Here is an 18,832-nt window from a genome sequence, read left to right on the forward strand (position 1 = left end):
AAGGTGGGTGTCTGATTCATACTACTCCAAGTCGCTTCGACACGCCTTCCTATCTTTTCATTGTATCGCATTTTTGTGGTGTATTGAGCTGATAAAAGTTGCTATAATAAACCAATGATGATGATGATAGGACACTATGATTCAACTGCGTTCTGCGTTTATCATCTTATTTTTCCAATTTCGTTCTTTGCGAATAACGGTGTTGCTAGAAGATAACCCCCATGGTTCGTAATAGAAATAGGATGATATCAAGGAAAAAACAAGGCCACGGATTCCGAGGCAACATTATGGATTCATTTTACTGGTGCGGCCCGCGAGCCAGCTGAAGGTTTGAATCCGGCCCGCGACGCAAGTCGAGTTTGACACCCTGAAAAGAGGACACATTTTCAAACTTGCAAAACCGGAGGAAAATCCTGAAAAATGGTCAACTTTCTGGCTCACATTTTTCTTTCACATCATCAGGTGCATGGTTGACTAAAAAAAGGTCAACTTTCTCGCTCATCTCCCGAAAAATACACTTTTTTCTTTCTAATCGTCAGCGGTGATCAGGTGGTTGACTAAAAAAAGTCAACTTTCCGGATCAGCTCCCTAAATACCAGCCAGAGCGTTACTTCGGTGTTCATCTACGGTATTTCAGTCGAATTGCGCCGTAAATTTGACCAAAATTCTCAGAAAAGAGGACAAAATTTTTAAAAAGGGGACATTTGGGCATCCTCCGAGGACACTTTCAAAAAAGTCATAAAAGAGGACAAATCCTCTTAAAAGAGGACGTATGGTAACCCTAGGTGTACCCATAGTAAATCAAGAAACGCTGCGACATGAAATCGAGCACAGAATTATAATAAGGACAATATGCTGTCACCCTATGGGACGAAATTGTTTGAGCTACATGCTAGCTACTAGAACATGCTATATACCCGAAAGGGTTGTGTTTAGGTTTCGGCTCTGCTGTACCCGCGTTGGTTTGACTGATCGGGCAGCGTCTGTAGGCCTATTTGTAAACATTCTAAATATATTTTAAACAGATATGGAATTGCCATAAGTTTATGAATAACTATAGGAATTATGTTTTCTAGAAGAAGAAAAAATACCAGGAACCCAGTACATACACTTGATAATCAGAATAACACGTATGAATCCCTGCCTGTTTACGAGAGCCGCTTTTATGTCGCCATCCTACTATACGCTATCTCATTGTCTGCAATCTCCCGACCGGATCGGTATCGGCAGTATATGGTAAAATGTTCTGACAATCAATCATTGTGTTAAATAAACTCGGATCGTAACGTAATTCCATTCACGTCACCGTACTGCTGTACATTGGCGTTTCATTGTGCTACACGCCTTTAGTCTGAATTGGGTTAACTGTGGAACTTTGCTATAATATGGGTTCAAAACCGTCTAAGGTGAGTGTAATGATAATTACCATAGTATATGGAAGTCTGTGCATGGGTGCATTTCATTTCATAGAGCCTACCGACATATTCGAGACAGCCAAGTAGTGACGATTGCAGTGATGGGACTGAGTATTCTGACGACGACACCGATAAGGAAACGATGCCCAACGCGCAAGAAAAATTGACAAGATCGACATCCCTCACGGATATTTTGAGTCGAGTTGATGTGAGTGCGACTGCACTATTCCAAAATATGACGAAAATAGTAATTGCATTTAAACATGTTTTTTTAAGCCATGACGTCATGAATATTCAATTGTGACATCATAGTGGATAGACATTGACAATTGAAAATATAGGGTAAATATAGCTCCTTTGACGACATATTTACGTATATTATGGCAGTTGAACCAACTATTTTGAGGGTTCCAACCATCCCTGGTATACGTCGGATATATAGGGTGGTAGTCATCCGTAGGCCCATACAACAGGTTTTTTGGAAAGTGTACACACAATTATGGCATAATTATACAACTTAAAAAAAGAAAATTAAAAAGGCTTTTGTCTTAAACAAAGTGTTTTAAACAACCATTTGTTTTAAATGCAACCTCAATATGAACACTGGATAGTGGATTTTCACGAGTTAGTCCGCTGAGGGGATGTGGGTAGGTGATCAAATACAAATTTTTGTGCATTGTGCTTATCGTGATTAGCTGGGTATCAGAATCTGACGTTTGTCTATTTGCATATTGGCAGGGTAGTCATTGGTCAGTAACGAAGTAGGCTACTTACACTTTTTCGAAGTACTCAGGCAGTTTTTATCTACTTGTACTTACTCATATAAATCAAATTTTCCGCTTCTTCTACTTCGTCATATTTGGTGACTTACTTACTCTTCGCTATCTGCAATTTGTCAAGTAGAAGTATTAAATGTATCAGTAGAGACTAGAGGGGCATATGGACCAAGACGACGAAATTCAATTTCAATATCTTTCGAGTAGCGACAATCTTTACCAGAGGTCAAGAAATGAGAACATGCTTCAACGAAAGTATAATAAATAACAATTGACCCGTCTGAAGCTAACCTGCGAGAGCCCCATGAATGGTCTTCTACGCGTGGCATGTACAATTGTACATCGTTCAAATTTTATAATTTCGTGCCCTAAATTTTCGAAGACACCACTTGATCATGTATATGCAAGTACTAATATTGTTGATCACATTCAGTCATCTACTTTTAAAATTATTCGCGCTTTGCGCGCTTAGATTCGAAATGCACAATGATTTTTCATTATATCACAATTATAGCGATTCTGGTTCGCTCGTGAATCGATAGCGGACTTTGTTCGCTACAGAAAGTGTATGTATGCGGGTCTAATCGTATAAAGGGTAGTGATGAAATTTTCCTCATATAAAGGGGTGGACGGATCTGGGGGATGTTCCCTAACTCATACCCCCCTATTATATTTTGGCTTCGCCCTTGGCCTAGAGGACAAGGGCAGCTCACAGACCCATGAAGATTCTCACATTTTATATTGCTATAATATTGCACAGAGCGACATGCAGGTGCTGGCAAAATCTGAAGAATTTGACGAGAAGGGAATTTTAACAAAAATTCGGTCACTGAAGAAGGTTTGTTTGTTTGTTTTATTGACACATCATTGGCGCTTATCGCTATTAAAGTCATTTGCGCCCAGTACATGAATTTCATTAACGTCAGGTGTCTTTTTTGCGTTTTGTTCCTTCATCGTGATCTGTAGCTGCCATCTTTCATGAGTTCGGCTCTCTCTTCAACTGGGCTTTTGAAGGCGCTGTATTTACAGCGGGATCGGCGATGAGGAGCCCAGATAAACCTCCGACACATAGAAACATGGCAGAGCCGAGACTCGAACCAGCAACCATTGGTGTCGTGACTGCTGCAGTGTTTTACCAACTTAGAATGATATAATGAGTCTTCCGCTACCGTTTGTTATTCAGTTTGTGTTTTATACAGATTTACTTCGCATTGAAATCTTCTAGGAGAGACGATTTAAAGAAAGTATGCGAACTAATGACCAGAAGAGGAGTATTAGATATATTTACGAGAATGTGGGACAATTTTCACAAAGATAAGGAGCAATTTTACTCCAATGTAAAGTCTATCAACTTCAAGACACTTAAAATGGTAAGCGGTTTCGGATTATCTATAATACCGGTATGACGTAATAAACTATATGCGCGTATTTTAGATGAAAGCAGTTTTAATGAATTATTCGGATAAGTGCCCGGATTTGTCGTATTCTATTTATCACCATCATACATCTGTAATTGAGAGAATAATGACAGAATTGACGTTACCAGAACTCGGCGTTGAGAGTTTAAAAAAGAGCATGCAGAAACGACAAATGGTACAGGTATATAGATATGCGTAATTTCGAAAATGTCTTCTTTTTCTTTTAGTGTCTGTTCTTTACTAGTACGATCTCGCAATTATTATCAACGCATTACGACATTTTCATAAAATAAGAGAGCTAATCCGGAAAGACGGTGGAATGGACAAGATTATGAACTATTCGGAATCCTCGTACCTCATGATTAAAGTCAAAGTGTATATCATCTTGGCATATTGCGTAGATGAACAGGAAAGCGACAAAATTTCAACGAGTAAGCGTAATAAAGAATGCCTGCAATATGTAACCGTGAATTGCCTTATAACAGATTCAAAAAAGACCTATACGTAATCACCTCTTGTCGTTCGTTACATTAACGCTGCTGTTCTACCTTGACAAGACATTGCTTCATTGATCATTTGCTACCATCGTTTACTTTCTTTCTTATTTTCCTTTTTTAACTAACATTTTTGGAGCCAGACTATATAGAGCAGTGGTTCCCAACCTTTTTTGGTGTCGGAGCCGCATTCCAAATTTCAGAGTACGTCTGGAGCCACGCGAATACGCTCATTAGGTAGCAAAAATTATAAAGCATGAAAGCACGTACTAACGAATAGCAACACTAACAAGAAAAAATACAAAAATCAGTTTAATGTCAAACTTGGCATTGGCTTTGAGCTTCAAGAAGTGTGTAAAAGCGAGGCTTAATTGCAGAGAATATGCAGTACGTAGTAGCTGCTTGAGGTGGCCATCGCCCAATCGACTGTGATATTGATTGCTTCACATGCATAAGTTAATCACAATATAGAATCGTATTTCTGCGCCTTGATTATCAAGGTAGGATACTTTCCCTCTGGAACTTGACTCCAAAATTCAAGTAAGTCTTCCCTTTTATATAATTGCTTGAGCTCGATATCTGACTGCATGTCTAGCAACTAGAGTTGTTTATTAGATTACTGCTAGCAGTGGCCATATAGTAACGGCAATAGGATTTAAAAACATTTTCATCATGGGCAAACAGCATTCATTCCGTCAATACGGCGGCTGAACTAATCAATTATGTTGCTTATAAGCTTGTTGAATGCATCAACTGATCCATATGGTCAGATACCGTTAGAAAATGTGTTGTAAAATCACCTGCACTTAAGTATGATGGTGAGCTGACTTGAATTCAAGTGCCAATCCGAACGCATTTGAGTGGGAGTATACTTTTGGAGCGATAGTTGAGTAACGAAATCGTTGCTGAGTAGAGAATCGCTGCTCGGCAGCAGCGGAATTGGTCCCCACCCTCAATTATAAACTCCAAACTCCGAGCCAAGTAAGGGTAATTTTTCAATATCATTTTTTTGTTATAAGTTGATTGTTTAAATGTTTTGTGGGATTTTCAAACGTCAATGGGAGCCGCAAGAAGGCTAGTTCGGAGCCGCGGTTGGGAATCACTGGTATAGGGTCAAGTGTACCTGTTTGATGCGGGTGTTATCAGACTATAGTTGACCTTCACGGTCGTGTGGATCATTCCTATCTGATACCGAATCTGTACCACCATCATTGCCGTCTGTTTTTTGGTTGGATGAAAATAAGGTCTCTCTCTCTCTATCTCTATGCTGTGCGTAACCCGGCATGCTCTTGCTACTGAAAGAACCAACAGACTGCAGGCATGAATTTTCAGAATTTGCTTCCGGCGGCAAACGCGGAATATACCCCAATAATATATGATTTCCTCTTTTCCTTCCCGATAAAACATCTTGAAACGTAATGCATGGATTCATTGTGACATCACAGATTCAATGGCACCGGTATGCTATTATAGCCCATATTGTACTGAAGCACGTTCGCCTATACCTCTATATATATCCTGTCTTTGTATCTTTCAACAGGTGTTGGGGTCGTGAGGTTCCTGGTCAAGATTTTAGCATCTTCTATTTCATCGCCAAATCACACATCCAAGCGGTATGGATTCTCAGTTGAAGAGACTCTGATGGCGATAAACAAACTAGCCAGCAGTGACAAGAACAAGGTAATGTGTACAAGCCAACTTCGGATGCGCTTTGCATATGCATTTCCACTTTCTCAAGTAGCGGATCGGATGAGAATAACTCACTAAATCAAAGTGAGTAAATAATAATTGAGTTGATAAAGATCTTGACGGCCTCGAGAAGTAGGCCTACACATGAATATACGATTAAGTTACCTTATTGATTGATAATTATCAAAATTAAATTTATTTATGTGATTAATTATGGTTTCTGTAGGTAAATTTTGTGGAAGCTGATGTGATTACATATTTTACTCTCTTGTTGAATGGCGCGTCCACTAGTGAGGAGGAAAGATTTCAAGTCGTAAATTGCATTTGGACTCTAGCTTTCCACCCAGAAAATAGAAAGAAAGGTGTATTCGTAAGTCTCAAGCAACCTAAACATAAAATCCATATTCTTGTAACTTTCACGGTCAAATGGTACCTTTTGCAGAATCAAGATATAGTGAATCACCTAAAATTGATGCAAAAGGATAGCGATGATTCGGGAAATAGAATGATGCACCAGGCATGCTCGAGCGCCCTTTTTGTAATAGGAATCGAAGAGCACCAAGGGAATGAGAAAGCAGTTGGGCGACATATCATGATCAGTTACAACTGGGAAGTGCAACCTGCAATGTTGAAAGTAAACAATCAGCATTCTATCAACTTTATATTGAAGGACTCTATTATTACCCACTTTATCTCTTTAGCTGAAGGACTACCTCCTGAATATCGGCTGCGAAGTCTGGATAGACGTTGATAAAATGCAGGATTCCATTTTGGAAAGCATGGCGCGTGCGGTGGAAAATTCGGCTATAATTCTCATAGCGATGACCGAGTCGTACAAGAACAGCAATCCGTGTCGGACAGGTAGGCCCCCCAAGGAAACCAGTCACTGACATAGTCACACAGCCGTAATATTTAATGTGGTCGGAGGCGGTCAACGTAGTCGTTCCTGCTACTAGATTACAAGTGGAATTATGCCACTATCGAATTTAAATCTTCACTCAATTACCAGTAGAAGTAGCGATTTTCAAAGCATCACAATACTACTTCAAGCTGAAGTAAAGTAAAAGACGAGCAATATGATAAATACTCGAGAAAGTAGTATGAACAGTAAGTTGCATCGATACTTGCAAAACGTTTGTCTTTGTCAATGACATGTGACAGCTTTCAAAATTACAGGATGCAACGCAATATGACTAATGGCGGCAAAGCAGGGTTGTAACCGCAAAGTCAATATGACTTTGAGGGCGGGGATCATAAATTGAGTGATCAATAAAGTCGATTATCTCCTTCATCAGGATTTAACAACCCAAGATTAAGGAAAGGTGCGCTGCGTACAATTCCTATGCGCGCAAATATTTCCGACAATGGCCGTGACGATTGCTCCTTAGTAGTGGCCTCACTTAACAATCAACGAACTATGTATCCTCCATTGCAGAGGGATATCAATATTCTATAATCCGTTTCTTCACTGAACCGTACTGATTACACACGACTTTCAATTCGCGACGGTGAAAACTCTACCTATTACACTGCATCTTTATCAGCAGGCTACCAACAAATTGACAACGGACAGCCAATAGGCCTACCGTGTTTTCGCATTATGATGCAACATATAACACCACTTGATTGAAAACTCGGGACCTCTCGAGCAATCATCGCGCTAGCCTTTTCCAACTTAATGTGTCGCGATTAGCTGGTTTTAATCACACGGTTAGCATTCTCCCGGATCAGCTAACTTTATGATATCCGCCCTTTGAAGTTTTAACTCGAGTCGAGTCGAATTATTTGCAATTCAACACCGAGGCACGTTTGAGTCCAAATCAGGGAGCGACTGGTCGACTCCGAGTCATTGTACCAAGACTTGAGTCCGAGTTCAAATCTTATTGGTGTTTACTTTTATAAAGGCGTGTGTCGTCTGATAACCTGCTAGATTTGTAAACTGAGTCCCACGTAATGTGTGGCTGGGTAGCTCGCGGTGGTAGACGCAGATTCCTTGCGTTAGTCCTTGATCTGACAACTTCAACGTGAATGCAGCGACAGTATTGCCTCAGATAGATATATTGGTCGAATATGCATGGAATATACAGTAGGATATCGCAAATGAGTCTGGCTTATATAATTGAAATACACGGGATGATAAATGGTAAGTCACGTGGTACGAGATGAAAGACATAAATCACGTGATATACATAGACATATGAGAGAGAGCCAGGGCTATGCACTGTTCAGTATCCGTGTGAAGTCGGGTTCGAACACTTCTGTGAAACTCATGGGCGATATCAATAGGCCTCGGATTCATAATATACTCATTTTTGTCACTCAAATCATGTTTATTCAAACAGATATAAGACAGTATTCCGGTCCAATTTTTCAATTATCGGTCCTGATGTACGAGACATTAATACTTATAGGCAGGGTTGCCATCGACATAGACCCAAAAATAAGGACAGTCGAAAAATTAGATTAGCATGAAAAAGCGTTTTGGAACATACTTTGTATTTATAAGAGCCATGGTATATCACATTCCATACTTTTCGCCAGAAACAATCTGCTCCAGCAACTCCTTGTTATTAGAAAGTGCTCACGACAGCTCAGGTCTAGGTTTACCTTTACTCAGGGCCGAAACAGCACTTCGTCAGCCCTCCACCCAAAAAATAAACGTTGGACTTGCCCCCCCCCCCCATAGGGTGATAAACCAAACGTCTTCACGTCGTTGCGATTAGAGGCGTCAACCAAGATGGAAAAAGACCGTACACCATGTTTAGACAAAATCATTTTTGAGCGTATGGAGCATGAATTCCAGTAACAATGCTTGTAGTCTTGGTCCTGGCCGAATAAAACTTATTTGTGATGTTGAAATCGGGGAATATTGCTATGAACAATTGCGATGTGCAATCGTTGGTGGGGAATGATTGCTGGCGTTTGACAGCATGGAATGCCCGCAGGTACCGTCTGCAGCAGCAGCCTTGTCGTCTGTGGTCGTTGGTGCTCACTGCTCATTGACTTGTAGAAAAATTATTCATCGACTGGCTCTAATTAATCATTGTGACACACTTCTTGTGTTTGGGGTATCAATATGAGTTTAAATGGCGGTCTTTCCTATGGCCTCCAGGTTAATGTCACAATTGCAGATATTGCAATGTGCGAAACACTCGCCTCTAAAACTTCGTTAGATGCCTTTGAATGATCTCTCATAATCGTCACAAAAAACGTTTTTACGCCTGCTCATTTTAACTAATGAGATTTAGCCTTATTAGTAGCTAACGCTACGTGCGCAAGTGCAATGTAATTTAGAACAATTTATCAATGACTAATAGCTTTATTACTTTTTAACCACTGTGTCGACTGCACTGCGCCTTTTTTCACTACGCAATAAATGCTGCCTTCCCCACAGCTTGAGCTTATTCTGCTGTAGACCAAACAGCAGGAACCTGATACTGCTGTTTACTGATAAAATGACGTCCGCCGTGGTAGCTTGGTACAGACGAAATCACTCACGGCCCGAGCTATCACCACTAAGAAGTCAAATCTTGTGGTGTGTACGTCACGAGAGTTCCTTTCCTTTATGATGTCATCAAATCTCGACGCAAAAGCATAATTTATGAATATTATGCAACACAGATACCAGAGGAAAACGGTCGAAGTTCTGTAGTGGTTGAAAATAAGACAAAATAAGGACGCAAGTCAAAAATAAGGACATTTCTTAGAAATAAGGACAGTTGAGTTTTCTAAGACGTGGCCCTTCAAAATAAGGACAAATCTTAGAAATAAGGACGGTATGGCAACCCTGCTTATAGGCCATAGAGAATGTCTCGAGTCATATGACTTGGTCGAGTCATGCGCAATGACTTGAGTACAAGTTAAGTGAATACACAAATTGCATCGAGTCGAGTCGAGTCATTTTCTATTAAAATAATGTCTCGAGTCAAATCGAGTCTACAAAAAAATTGCGACTCTAGTCGTGTCATGACTATAGTCATTCCAATAGAATTGCCATATTGAGATCCGGCAAAGAGGGCACATTTTACAAATCACAAAACATAAAATCCGACGAGGTAACGGAAATACTGTTGTGTTGACTACAATATAAAAAGAGCTTCTTGGAGGTACAGAACTTCAATATACAATTAAATAGTATATTCATATTGAAATGAACCCGAATATTTTCGGCTGACACTCGTCAGGGGTAATCGTCAGCAACTAGTAGAGAATTGGAAAGAACATTGTATATCAACAATCGTATCACAAAATATGACGTCACCAGCATGAAATTTCGAATGAGAGAGCGTTCAATGTACTATTTTTAGGTGATACACGAACTCCTTTTGTTGACAGAGTTTTGGTTGGTGTATTTTGATAAAAGTTGATTCCAAGGCACACAAATGGAATTGTGAACGGCCTCGACCTACGATTCGAAATCGGTCGTCTCGATAATTATTCGCACAAATCGGATTATCAAACAGATGTTTGCCGATGGCAGAATTAATTGCCTACACCAACCAAAACTCTGTCAACAAAAGGAGTTCGTGTATCACCTAAAAATAGTACATTGAACGCTCTCTCATTCGAAATTTCATGCTGGTGACGTCATATTTTGTGATACGATTGTTGATATACAATGTTCTTTCCAATTCTCTACTAGTTGCTGACGATTACCCCTGACGAGTGTCAGCCGAAAATATTCGGGTTCATTTCAATATGAATATACTATTTAATTACAATATAAAAAGTCAATTTTCATAATCGACTTCCGGTAGACCCGCCCTAACGTCAGTTTCTTATCATCCTTATCGTTGCTTCCGTCGAGATCCGGTTTTCGCGCCTTTCATGACGTATTTTACTTGTGCCTGCTGTGCAATCACCTGCCTGTCAGAGCTATAAAGGAGGACGGCTTGCCAAAAAGGAGGGCATCTGGGCACCATCGTAGGACATTTTCAATTTCTTGAGAAATTAGGATAAATCCCCGAAAAGAATGACGCGAACACTTCATTACAATTTTGCGGCAAATATAGGGTGATTTTTGAAACGATTGTTACCAGCTTCATCATCTTTAGGGGTCTGTATCGCTCAGTTTGCACGATAATTTCACTGATGAAAGGGATGTAAACCCTGTCTATGTACTATTGCATAGTTGACAAGGTCTAAGAAGTAACGAGTATGTCGTTTGGATTCGAATACTGTTGATTTAGAAGTGCAAGTAATAGGATATATTTGTAGTAGAAATTGACAAATGTCGCTTCGTTACTGATCAACTCCGGATAAATAGCAAGATATAACATATCAAACTATATATACATTATACATACACCTTGCACTACAGAAGCAGAATATGCATATAAGAGGGTGGTACCAGTGCTACCCCTATTGATGGAATCAGACTACGTACCTGATGGGTGGCTCGGAGCGATGGTAGGAATGAAGCTGTACGTGGACCTGTCTCATCCAGAATACGAGAAGAAATTTCCTGAAATCGAACGCAAAGTAAAGACAATCATTTCCTCGGTCCAAGAGAGCGATGGTGATGGGATACGTCCAGGAAAAAGTAATCATAACTATAATAGGGACTGTCCCATTCTCGTGATATTTTCATAGTAGCAGACCCGTCGATTAACTCAACAAAGACTACACATGATGCAATATCAATAATTACAACTTCTCTTCTTTGCACTGAGTGGAGCGAGGCGGAAGTGAAAAAGTGGTTTAGTGCATTGGATTTCAAAAGTAAGTGAAAATATATCACGGTACAGTTGCATCCCTACCTTTTCCTTTGGTTGGCCTACTGTTATATTTCGGCATTTTCGTGAAATTAAACACTTTCGCGGAGATACTGTCTATTGTAGGTCCCTCCATGATTTATTTACACCATTGGTTCTTAACCATCTATCCCTGATGCATGCACGGTGTCTTTAAACAGAGTATGCTAAGGAAATTTAAGGCTAAGCATCCCAATTAAGGGCGCTATCAATGTGCAAATAGGTATCCAATCTTTCTTTACAATTTAAACTAGATCGGTAAATTATGCGTATTCATCCGTATCCGCATACCTGTAGAACGACATGTATGGCACTGGTAGGGTGTGGGGGGATGGGGGGGGGGGGGGCAGTTGATCACGGGTGACCCTGACAGAAAAATACGCACCACGCAAGATATTTTATAAGATATTATAAGATCTCGACCACTAGGCAAACATATTATCTAGTTTGATACCCATATAAGCTGCAGGTTAAGTCATAGGCGTATCTTGAATGAAACGTTGGGAGGCGCCTTGGAAAATGTCCTCTTGGTGTAGCGAAATATTTAACTATAGCATATGATTCATTGCAACATAGCTAAAAAGAATGACGTGGCAATGTCCGAAATTTAATTTTCGCAGGGGCTCAGACACCGTCTGCTCACTGGTTATGTGCTATTAACTGTATGAAGTTGCTAAATTCCCAACCAACTCTAAATATCTGTTGTTTCAGGAGAGCACAAGTTTCCGAAATTCGATGGCCATTCGTTGGAACAGCTCTCCAAAATGCTTTTGCGAAGTCCCGATAGTTTCTACAAGACTCTGGAATGTGAATTCAAGTTCCACATCGAAGAAACCTTGATATTTACCAGGGCAATTGAATTATTAATACTCAAGACGATCAAATAATCCGTTTCCAGCAACCTGTGGTCCGCGGACCGGTGACCGAAAGTTTCGATTTTTGCAGCCGTTTTTAGGATCTGGCATTTTCCCCTTCCGCCGTTGCCGCTGTGTCTGCGTTTTAGTAGGGTCCATTCCACGCAATTTCCGCTTTTAAGCGCTTTAGGGATACCCAAAGTAGTATAATCATCGTTGATACTCATAAAAGAAGTCGAAGTAAATTACTACTCCAGTATAAGTAAGTAGCGATTTCCAGATAAAGGAAAAGTAAGTATAAGTAGGTTAGGTTGGCCTACTTATTCTTGGTCTAGTTTTGCTTTAAAACTGTGATAACCGTTGAGTAGATGTCAACTAAAATCATAACCACTTGAGTATAGTCCGAAAAAGTACATCGTTACTGAACGCAACTTACCAGAGCTTGCATTTCTATGCTTGGGTTCCGGCTTGACATGAAGATCTTCAGGATCATATCGCCCCATGCAATCGTACACTTACACAGATAGCTGCATAGCCTATACTTATGTATACGTACTAACATACACTTATAACTTAATTATTGTGGGTTATATGATGGTTTTTGGATTTTACATGTTGAATGTATTGTTGGTAATGTTCCGATTGACGAAGCAATGAAAAATTCTCCCATTTCTTGTTTCGGCCATTGTCAATTATCGTCATATCCGTTGAATGTGTCAAAATTCCAGTCGTGACCAATATCTTCATGAAGCCGAAATTTGGAGGTGCCATACCGTTAGAGTTAGAGTCACCAACCAGAGTATAAGACACACTGGTTTATTGAATATACTACTTCAAAGGACATATGTGATCATGTAGAATATGTCCCTACGATCGAAATGTGGGCGCGGGCAGCGCAAAATCCCGTCAGAGTATGCTTGGTCCGACCGGAGAGACGTTTGGTGCCCGCGTACCATGTATAAGTACCTTCTACAACAGGGGTGGGCAATTATTTTCCTCCGCGGGCCAAATGAGAAGTAAAAAATACGTTGGCGGGCCGAGTGAAACATTTTAGTTATATTCTCCAGCGTATTCTACTTTTATTTCGAAATTACATTGTTAATACATGCTGCGCAGTGAATGTGTTCATGTCAGGTAATGAGAAATTGACATTTCTTTTAAAAATCGATTTGTTGTCATGATTCGAAACAATGTTGAACATGATACATTTTAACTCTCTTTAAACCGCTATCCACGTGCCTATATTAAGACTCTATAGAACAGTGGTTCTCAAACTTTTTTAGGCACATCTTTCTTTATGATAGTGAAAAATTTCGCGCCCCCTTATCATGATATCAGAATATATTAAAAAGTGCAACAAGAATGCTAGCAATCCCAACGGATAGTTTGATGGCATGGAAGTTTATGGCTGTTGATGAGTGAATTCTGAAATATCAAAGTCGGACAATACACTAAGCAATAACTGTAATCTGCGGGTAAATCGCGCGGAGCGCGGAAAAAGTTTTCATTAAACTTCGGCTTCGCGCCCCTCCTCTGATGCTTTCACGTCCCCCCCCCACTTCGAGAATCATTGCATTGAAATGTATGCGCAATAGTATAAAGCTTATTTTCTTGGTCACCGACTTCCGAGTAATGTGCAACTTGAATAGCCCCATGATGTTGAGCAAAGCTTGCGTTTTTCTGAACGTCGTCCTCCCAAGACCAAGTGTTTCGTACTTTTGTCATAAGACCGACATTATTTAAAATACATAATCTCGGCGACATGCTCGGAAAATAAATAAAAGAACGGGTTCACCCCTGACTCCAATATACAAATATTTAGTGCTAGAAAATTTTATGTCTGAACCTTCTTTGAATTTCAGTTTTCGGCTTTCTTTTTCGGCATATGCCCGTTAATCCTTTATGGACCGTGATAGATATGATGAGTCATATAGTAATCGCGAGCACTGCTTGACTTATTTTACGAATTAGGGATTTGGAAACGTAGCACGTAACAATTTTACACATACCGTATAATGCGTAATGTGACAATGGCAACAAAGAAGTGATTTGTTGTGTCTTTAATTGCTACTGTATTCTTTACTTTCATTCAGTGTGCATGCCTCCTCTTTACTACGCCTAGGCCAAGGTGGGTGTCCGATTCCATTGACAAATCCAAGTCGCTTCGACATCTTCCTGTCTATTCATTGTATCGCATTTTTTGTGGTGTATTGAACTGATAAAATTGCTAATAAACCAATGATGATGATGAAGATACTCATACTTTGCCACATTGCCTCTATTTTGAATCTGGATTACGCATGCGATGTATGTAGGCAGCGTAATCGTGGCAGAATATTGAACAGGCTTCAAAGTAAACGAATTTCCTGTTGAGTTGATGCAGCCTATGGTTTTAGTCATTCAAAAAGCAAGTTTTATGTTTTGAATTCCAAGCAACCTTTCGCGGGCCGCATAAAATAGCTTCGCGGGCCGCATGTGGCCCGCGGGCCGCACTTTGCCCAGGCCTGTTCTACAATATACTTAATGTAGCCTACCTTCTTTTTACTCTATAGATATACAATATACATTCATTCATCTTTGAAAATCTTGTCTTTTCTATTTGAATTATGCAGATCTGAACTACAACAAAAATGTCAATTATGAATATCTATTGCAGTGGTCGGGAACCTTTTGCGACCGAAGAGCCATATTGGCCCAATATTTTCAATTGTAACCCCCGAAGAGCCATACATGCCAATCAACTGTTACGTCACAATTAAAAATTCGTGACTTAATGTTAACAGCAATATCTGGGATTCGTAGTATGCGCCATATTTTTCGCGCATGCGTAGTAGTGCGGAGCGGGTCGGAAAATTATCTGGTCCGACTCCGATCCGGCTCCGGCCAAAAGTGAAAAAATCCGGCCCTACACGGTACGGTGGTTCCGTGAATTTATAAATATGGATCGTTTATTGTCGCACTGGCTTGGCGGTTACTTGCGTGTAGTTGGTTGGTTGGTAGTTATTTAGTTACAAAAGTCATGCTTATCCATAAAGATTTTGGCCGTATCAAAAAGTACTGATCCGGCTCCGATCCAGTCCGGCCACAATTGAAAAAATCCGGCTGGATATCCAATCCGGCGCCGGTCCATGCTCCGCACTAATGCGTAGGTGCTAGGGTGGATACAAACATGGCCATTACAGCAGTGCATACCAGAGGTGGTCGAAGTAGTCAAGAATTATACTCAAGTAGAATTACAAGTAGCGACGGAAAAATCTACTCAAGTACGAGTAGAAGTACTTCTTCCATAAGCAACCTAAAACTACTTCAAATAGAAGTAGAATTTACTGACTTTAAATCTACTCAAGTAAGTAGTTGTGAAAACGATCCTATATTTCGTTCACATGAGAGAGAGAGATGTGATATTCTTTTTCGCCTGCACCATCGAGATGCTTTGACGACGGAGTTGCGATACGGCCCCATGGGGTCATCTGGTCTGCGCCCCCGTTTTTTTCTCCTCCATACTATCCGTGATTGCTGAGCGCCTAGCAGGATAGCTGCGGATACCAATTTCCGAGTCTTTGGTATGACCCGGCCGGGGATCGAACCCACGACCTACCGCTCGAGAAGCCGGACGCATAACCATTACACTATCTCGCTGCAAATTGAGCTATGTGAAAGGTGCCGAGCTTCATTCATATCGATGCACACCAGGAGGTATCCAATTTTCGACAGCATAATAAGATTTGTCTTCATGATGATATAGTATTGATATGGAAACGCGATACTAATCCTCTGTTTTCTCGAACAGCACATTTCAGAAAATATCATGGTATGGCGCCCTCCCTCATACTATAAGGTCCGTAGTTTAGACGAAGAGCAATACAGAGAAGTCGTATAGGATATGGTGTAAACACTTTGGGCGATTAGTAAACGTTAACAAAAAATATGGTGGACCATAAAAATGCCATATTGTGTAGCTTAGTTTATTTCCAGAAATTAAAGGCATTACTACACTTGCTTTTATACTTCAATATGTATGTTATCCAGACACAAGAACTGATATTAATTAGAACTCTAAGTATATGATACTGGAACTTGAGAGTGAAATATAAATACTACTTCTAAAAGCGGAACATGTATTTCATGTCTTTAGTCCAGAAAGTTTCAAATTGGGATGCTAAAACAGCTCTAAAACTAAAAAAAAGTCATAGTCCACTTTTCCAGATTATGACACGCCATGCACAATAGACATGCTAGATTACAATATGATAAGTAAATGCCAGATTGCGAAACATCAGTTTCAAACGTTATGATGATGAGCCATATATACTGGGATGAAATATTTCATATGGGTGAAGGGCGACAATGTGGTGTGAACGGGACCACGCCAACCCGCTACCTATATTATATTCACCGATACTATCGTGAAATTATACTGGTTACTCCGTATCCGCTGCACGCGAAGCCCAACGAAAATTCTGGGCTTTACTCAACTTTTATGAAAACTAAATGTTGACACTCCGTGAAAGCAGCCCCAAAATTCATCAGGATAGTTTCCTGATTGGACAATAACTACTTCTACTTGACAAACTGAAAATAGCGAAAAGTAAGTAAGTAGATCACAAAATATCACGAAGTAGAAGTGGAAGTGGAAGTAGCGAAAATCAGATCTACTTGAGTAAGTACTAGAAGTAGAGGAAAACTACTTGAGTACTTCGAAAAAGTAGAAGTACTTCGTTACTGACCACCTGCATACCCACTGAAGGGTGTGATACGTCAGTTGCGTGGGGTTATGGGAGGCAAGTGAGGCAGTGTAGTCAGGGATGAGTGAAGAAAAATTGTGAAACCTTCAATGATTACATTGGTATTTTCCATCGATGCTCATGAATGACTAGATTTTGAACATTTTTACTTCTAAAATGACGGAATTTTCATATTTATTGTTCGAAAATAAACCGCGAAAGGAGAGGTAAGGCACAGGTGGGGGACAGTCAGGCCAAGCCTCACCTGTGACAGCTTCTACAGTATATTCTTCATAGCATAACGTTGCGCTACACACCTACATTTTACGGCGGTGTTAGAAAGATACTTGCCAATCCCGAACAGAGAGAGAGAGTCTTTATTTTCATCCAACCAAAATACATAACAAACGGCAGTGATAACGGTAAAGAAAATAAGCGTGCACAGTATTCGGTATTAGATAGGAATGATCGATAAGACCGTGAAGGACATTTGGATGGCTATGTCGTTTTTTTTAAATTTTTGAATGTTACTTCTCAGGTAGTTTTTTTCTCGGCGCAGATCAGGAAGGCAATGTGTATTTGAAAACAGCATTGCCCTACAAGCGTCGCCATGTCTGCTTTTCTCTTTGATCAATCAAGGTATCGCGCAATTCAAGATTTCGAGTCGCGCGATGTCAGGTAGAGCGAATTCGCAAGTGTTGTTCGTCTCCAGCGCGACATCAATTCAAATTTTGGGATTTTGAAGTGTAGGGGTACGAGCCCCTAACCCTGTATACCTCACTATCGTGACCTCTCAAAGACATGTTTATGCTCCGACGAGAATAAATAGTATGTACGTCATGAAAATTTACCAACAAGTTGCTGCAATATTGATAAATTAGGTACAAAATTAAAAATTTGTCAAAGAGCCATATCTTATACCCAAAAGAGCCATATATGGCTCGCGAGCCATTGGTTCCAGACCACTGATCTATTGGAAAACTCTAATTTATTGTAAGCGCGATATAGCCTACGCTACGTATGCTATGTATGTATTTGTATGAATTCTAGGACAGACACAATCAGTGAGAACAATCATACAATGCAATTTCTATTCCAAATCATTGTACTTAGTTTTCGAGCGATATTAGAGTTACCATATTTTGGAATCGGGAAATTAGGACACTTTTACCATATCAGAAATGTTAGTTCTTCAAAACTGAAAACAGCCGATTTCGCAATTTTTGCTGTAAAATGTGGTGGGTTGACTAAAAAAAGGTCGTAACTTTCGATCGAACCCCGAATTTCCTATTTAGCGTCATTTATGCCCATTTCCACTCGAATCTCTCCATTATCTTAGCCGTAAAAGCTGTAAAGAGGAGGACATTTAGGCATCCTTGGAGGACATTTTCAAAAACCCGGAAAAGGAGGACAAATCCTCCTAGGGAGGACGTATATGGTAACCCTAAGCGATATGCGCTTAAAACACTTCGTCGTCTTCGTACCTGCGTTTCGTGTGCTCATAGCTTGCGCTAAAGTCATTCAATAATTAGCTGATTCGTTATTTGGTTGATTGTTTGATTTAGTTAGAAGATTCAATGGTGCATAAAAATGAGCATATGCGAAGAGCGTTGGTGACAATTTTCGATTGAATGCCCTTATACGACCACGAACGGCGTCATCAAATACCGGGTTGTAACCATGCAAGTCACAAGGCTTCGAGTCACAAG

General features: G+C 40.2%; 1 protein-coding gene across 2 annotated transcripts; it reads left to right on the plus strand.

Moving 5' to 3' along the window:
* Window positions 1–1,261: 1,261 nt before the first annotated feature.
* Window positions 1,262–12,446, plus strand: LOC145441149 (uncharacterized). 2 transcript variants are annotated; one of them, XM_080318949.1, is made up of 13 exons: window positions 1,262–1,406; window positions 1,471–1,623; window positions 2,952–3,029; window positions 3,391–3,561; window positions 3,626–3,790; window positions 3,854–4,040; window positions 5,644–5,783; window positions 6,019–6,162; window positions 6,235–6,426; window positions 6,494–6,653; window positions 11,113–11,334; window positions 11,388–11,513; window positions 12,257–12,446. In XM_080318949.1, exons 1-13 carry the CDS (start codon window positions 1,386–1,388, stop codon window positions 12,430–12,432), a joined length of 1,935 nt encoding a protein of 644 aa, XP_080175075.1. In that variant the 5' UTR covers window positions 1,262–1,385; the 3' UTR covers window positions 12,433–12,446. The 2 variants fall into 2 exon arrangements, with proteins under 2 accessions (XP_080175075.1, XP_080175074.1); XM_080318948.1 differs by having other exon boundaries at window positions 1,264–1,406; window positions 11,385–11,513.
* Window positions 12,447–18,832: the final 6,386 nt, after the last annotated feature.

Source organism: Botryllus schlosseri, chromosome 6, assembly GCF_051294905.1.
Source record: "Botryllus schlosseri isolate E-star chromosome 6, Bs_hap1, whole genome shotgun sequence".
NCBI classification, from domain to species: Eukaryota; Metazoa; Chordata; class Ascidiacea; order Stolidobranchia; family Styelidae; genus Botryllus; species Botryllus schlosseri.

What these genes read in the sequence shown, in the direction of transcription:
- LOC145441149 (XM_080318948.1), top strand. Translation starts at nt 1,386, where the DNA reads ATGGGTTCAAAACCGTCTAAG. An exon ending in TGGGTTCAAAACCGTCTAAG is followed by an intron (nt 1,407 to 1,470) that starts GTGAGTGTAATG and finishes TTCATTTCATAG; the next exon opens with AGCCTACCGACATATTCGAG. An exon ending in TGGGATACGTCCAGGAAAAA is followed by an intron (nt 11,335 to 11,384) that starts GTAATCATAACT and finishes ATATTTTCATAG; the next exon opens with TAGCAGACCCGTCGATTAAC.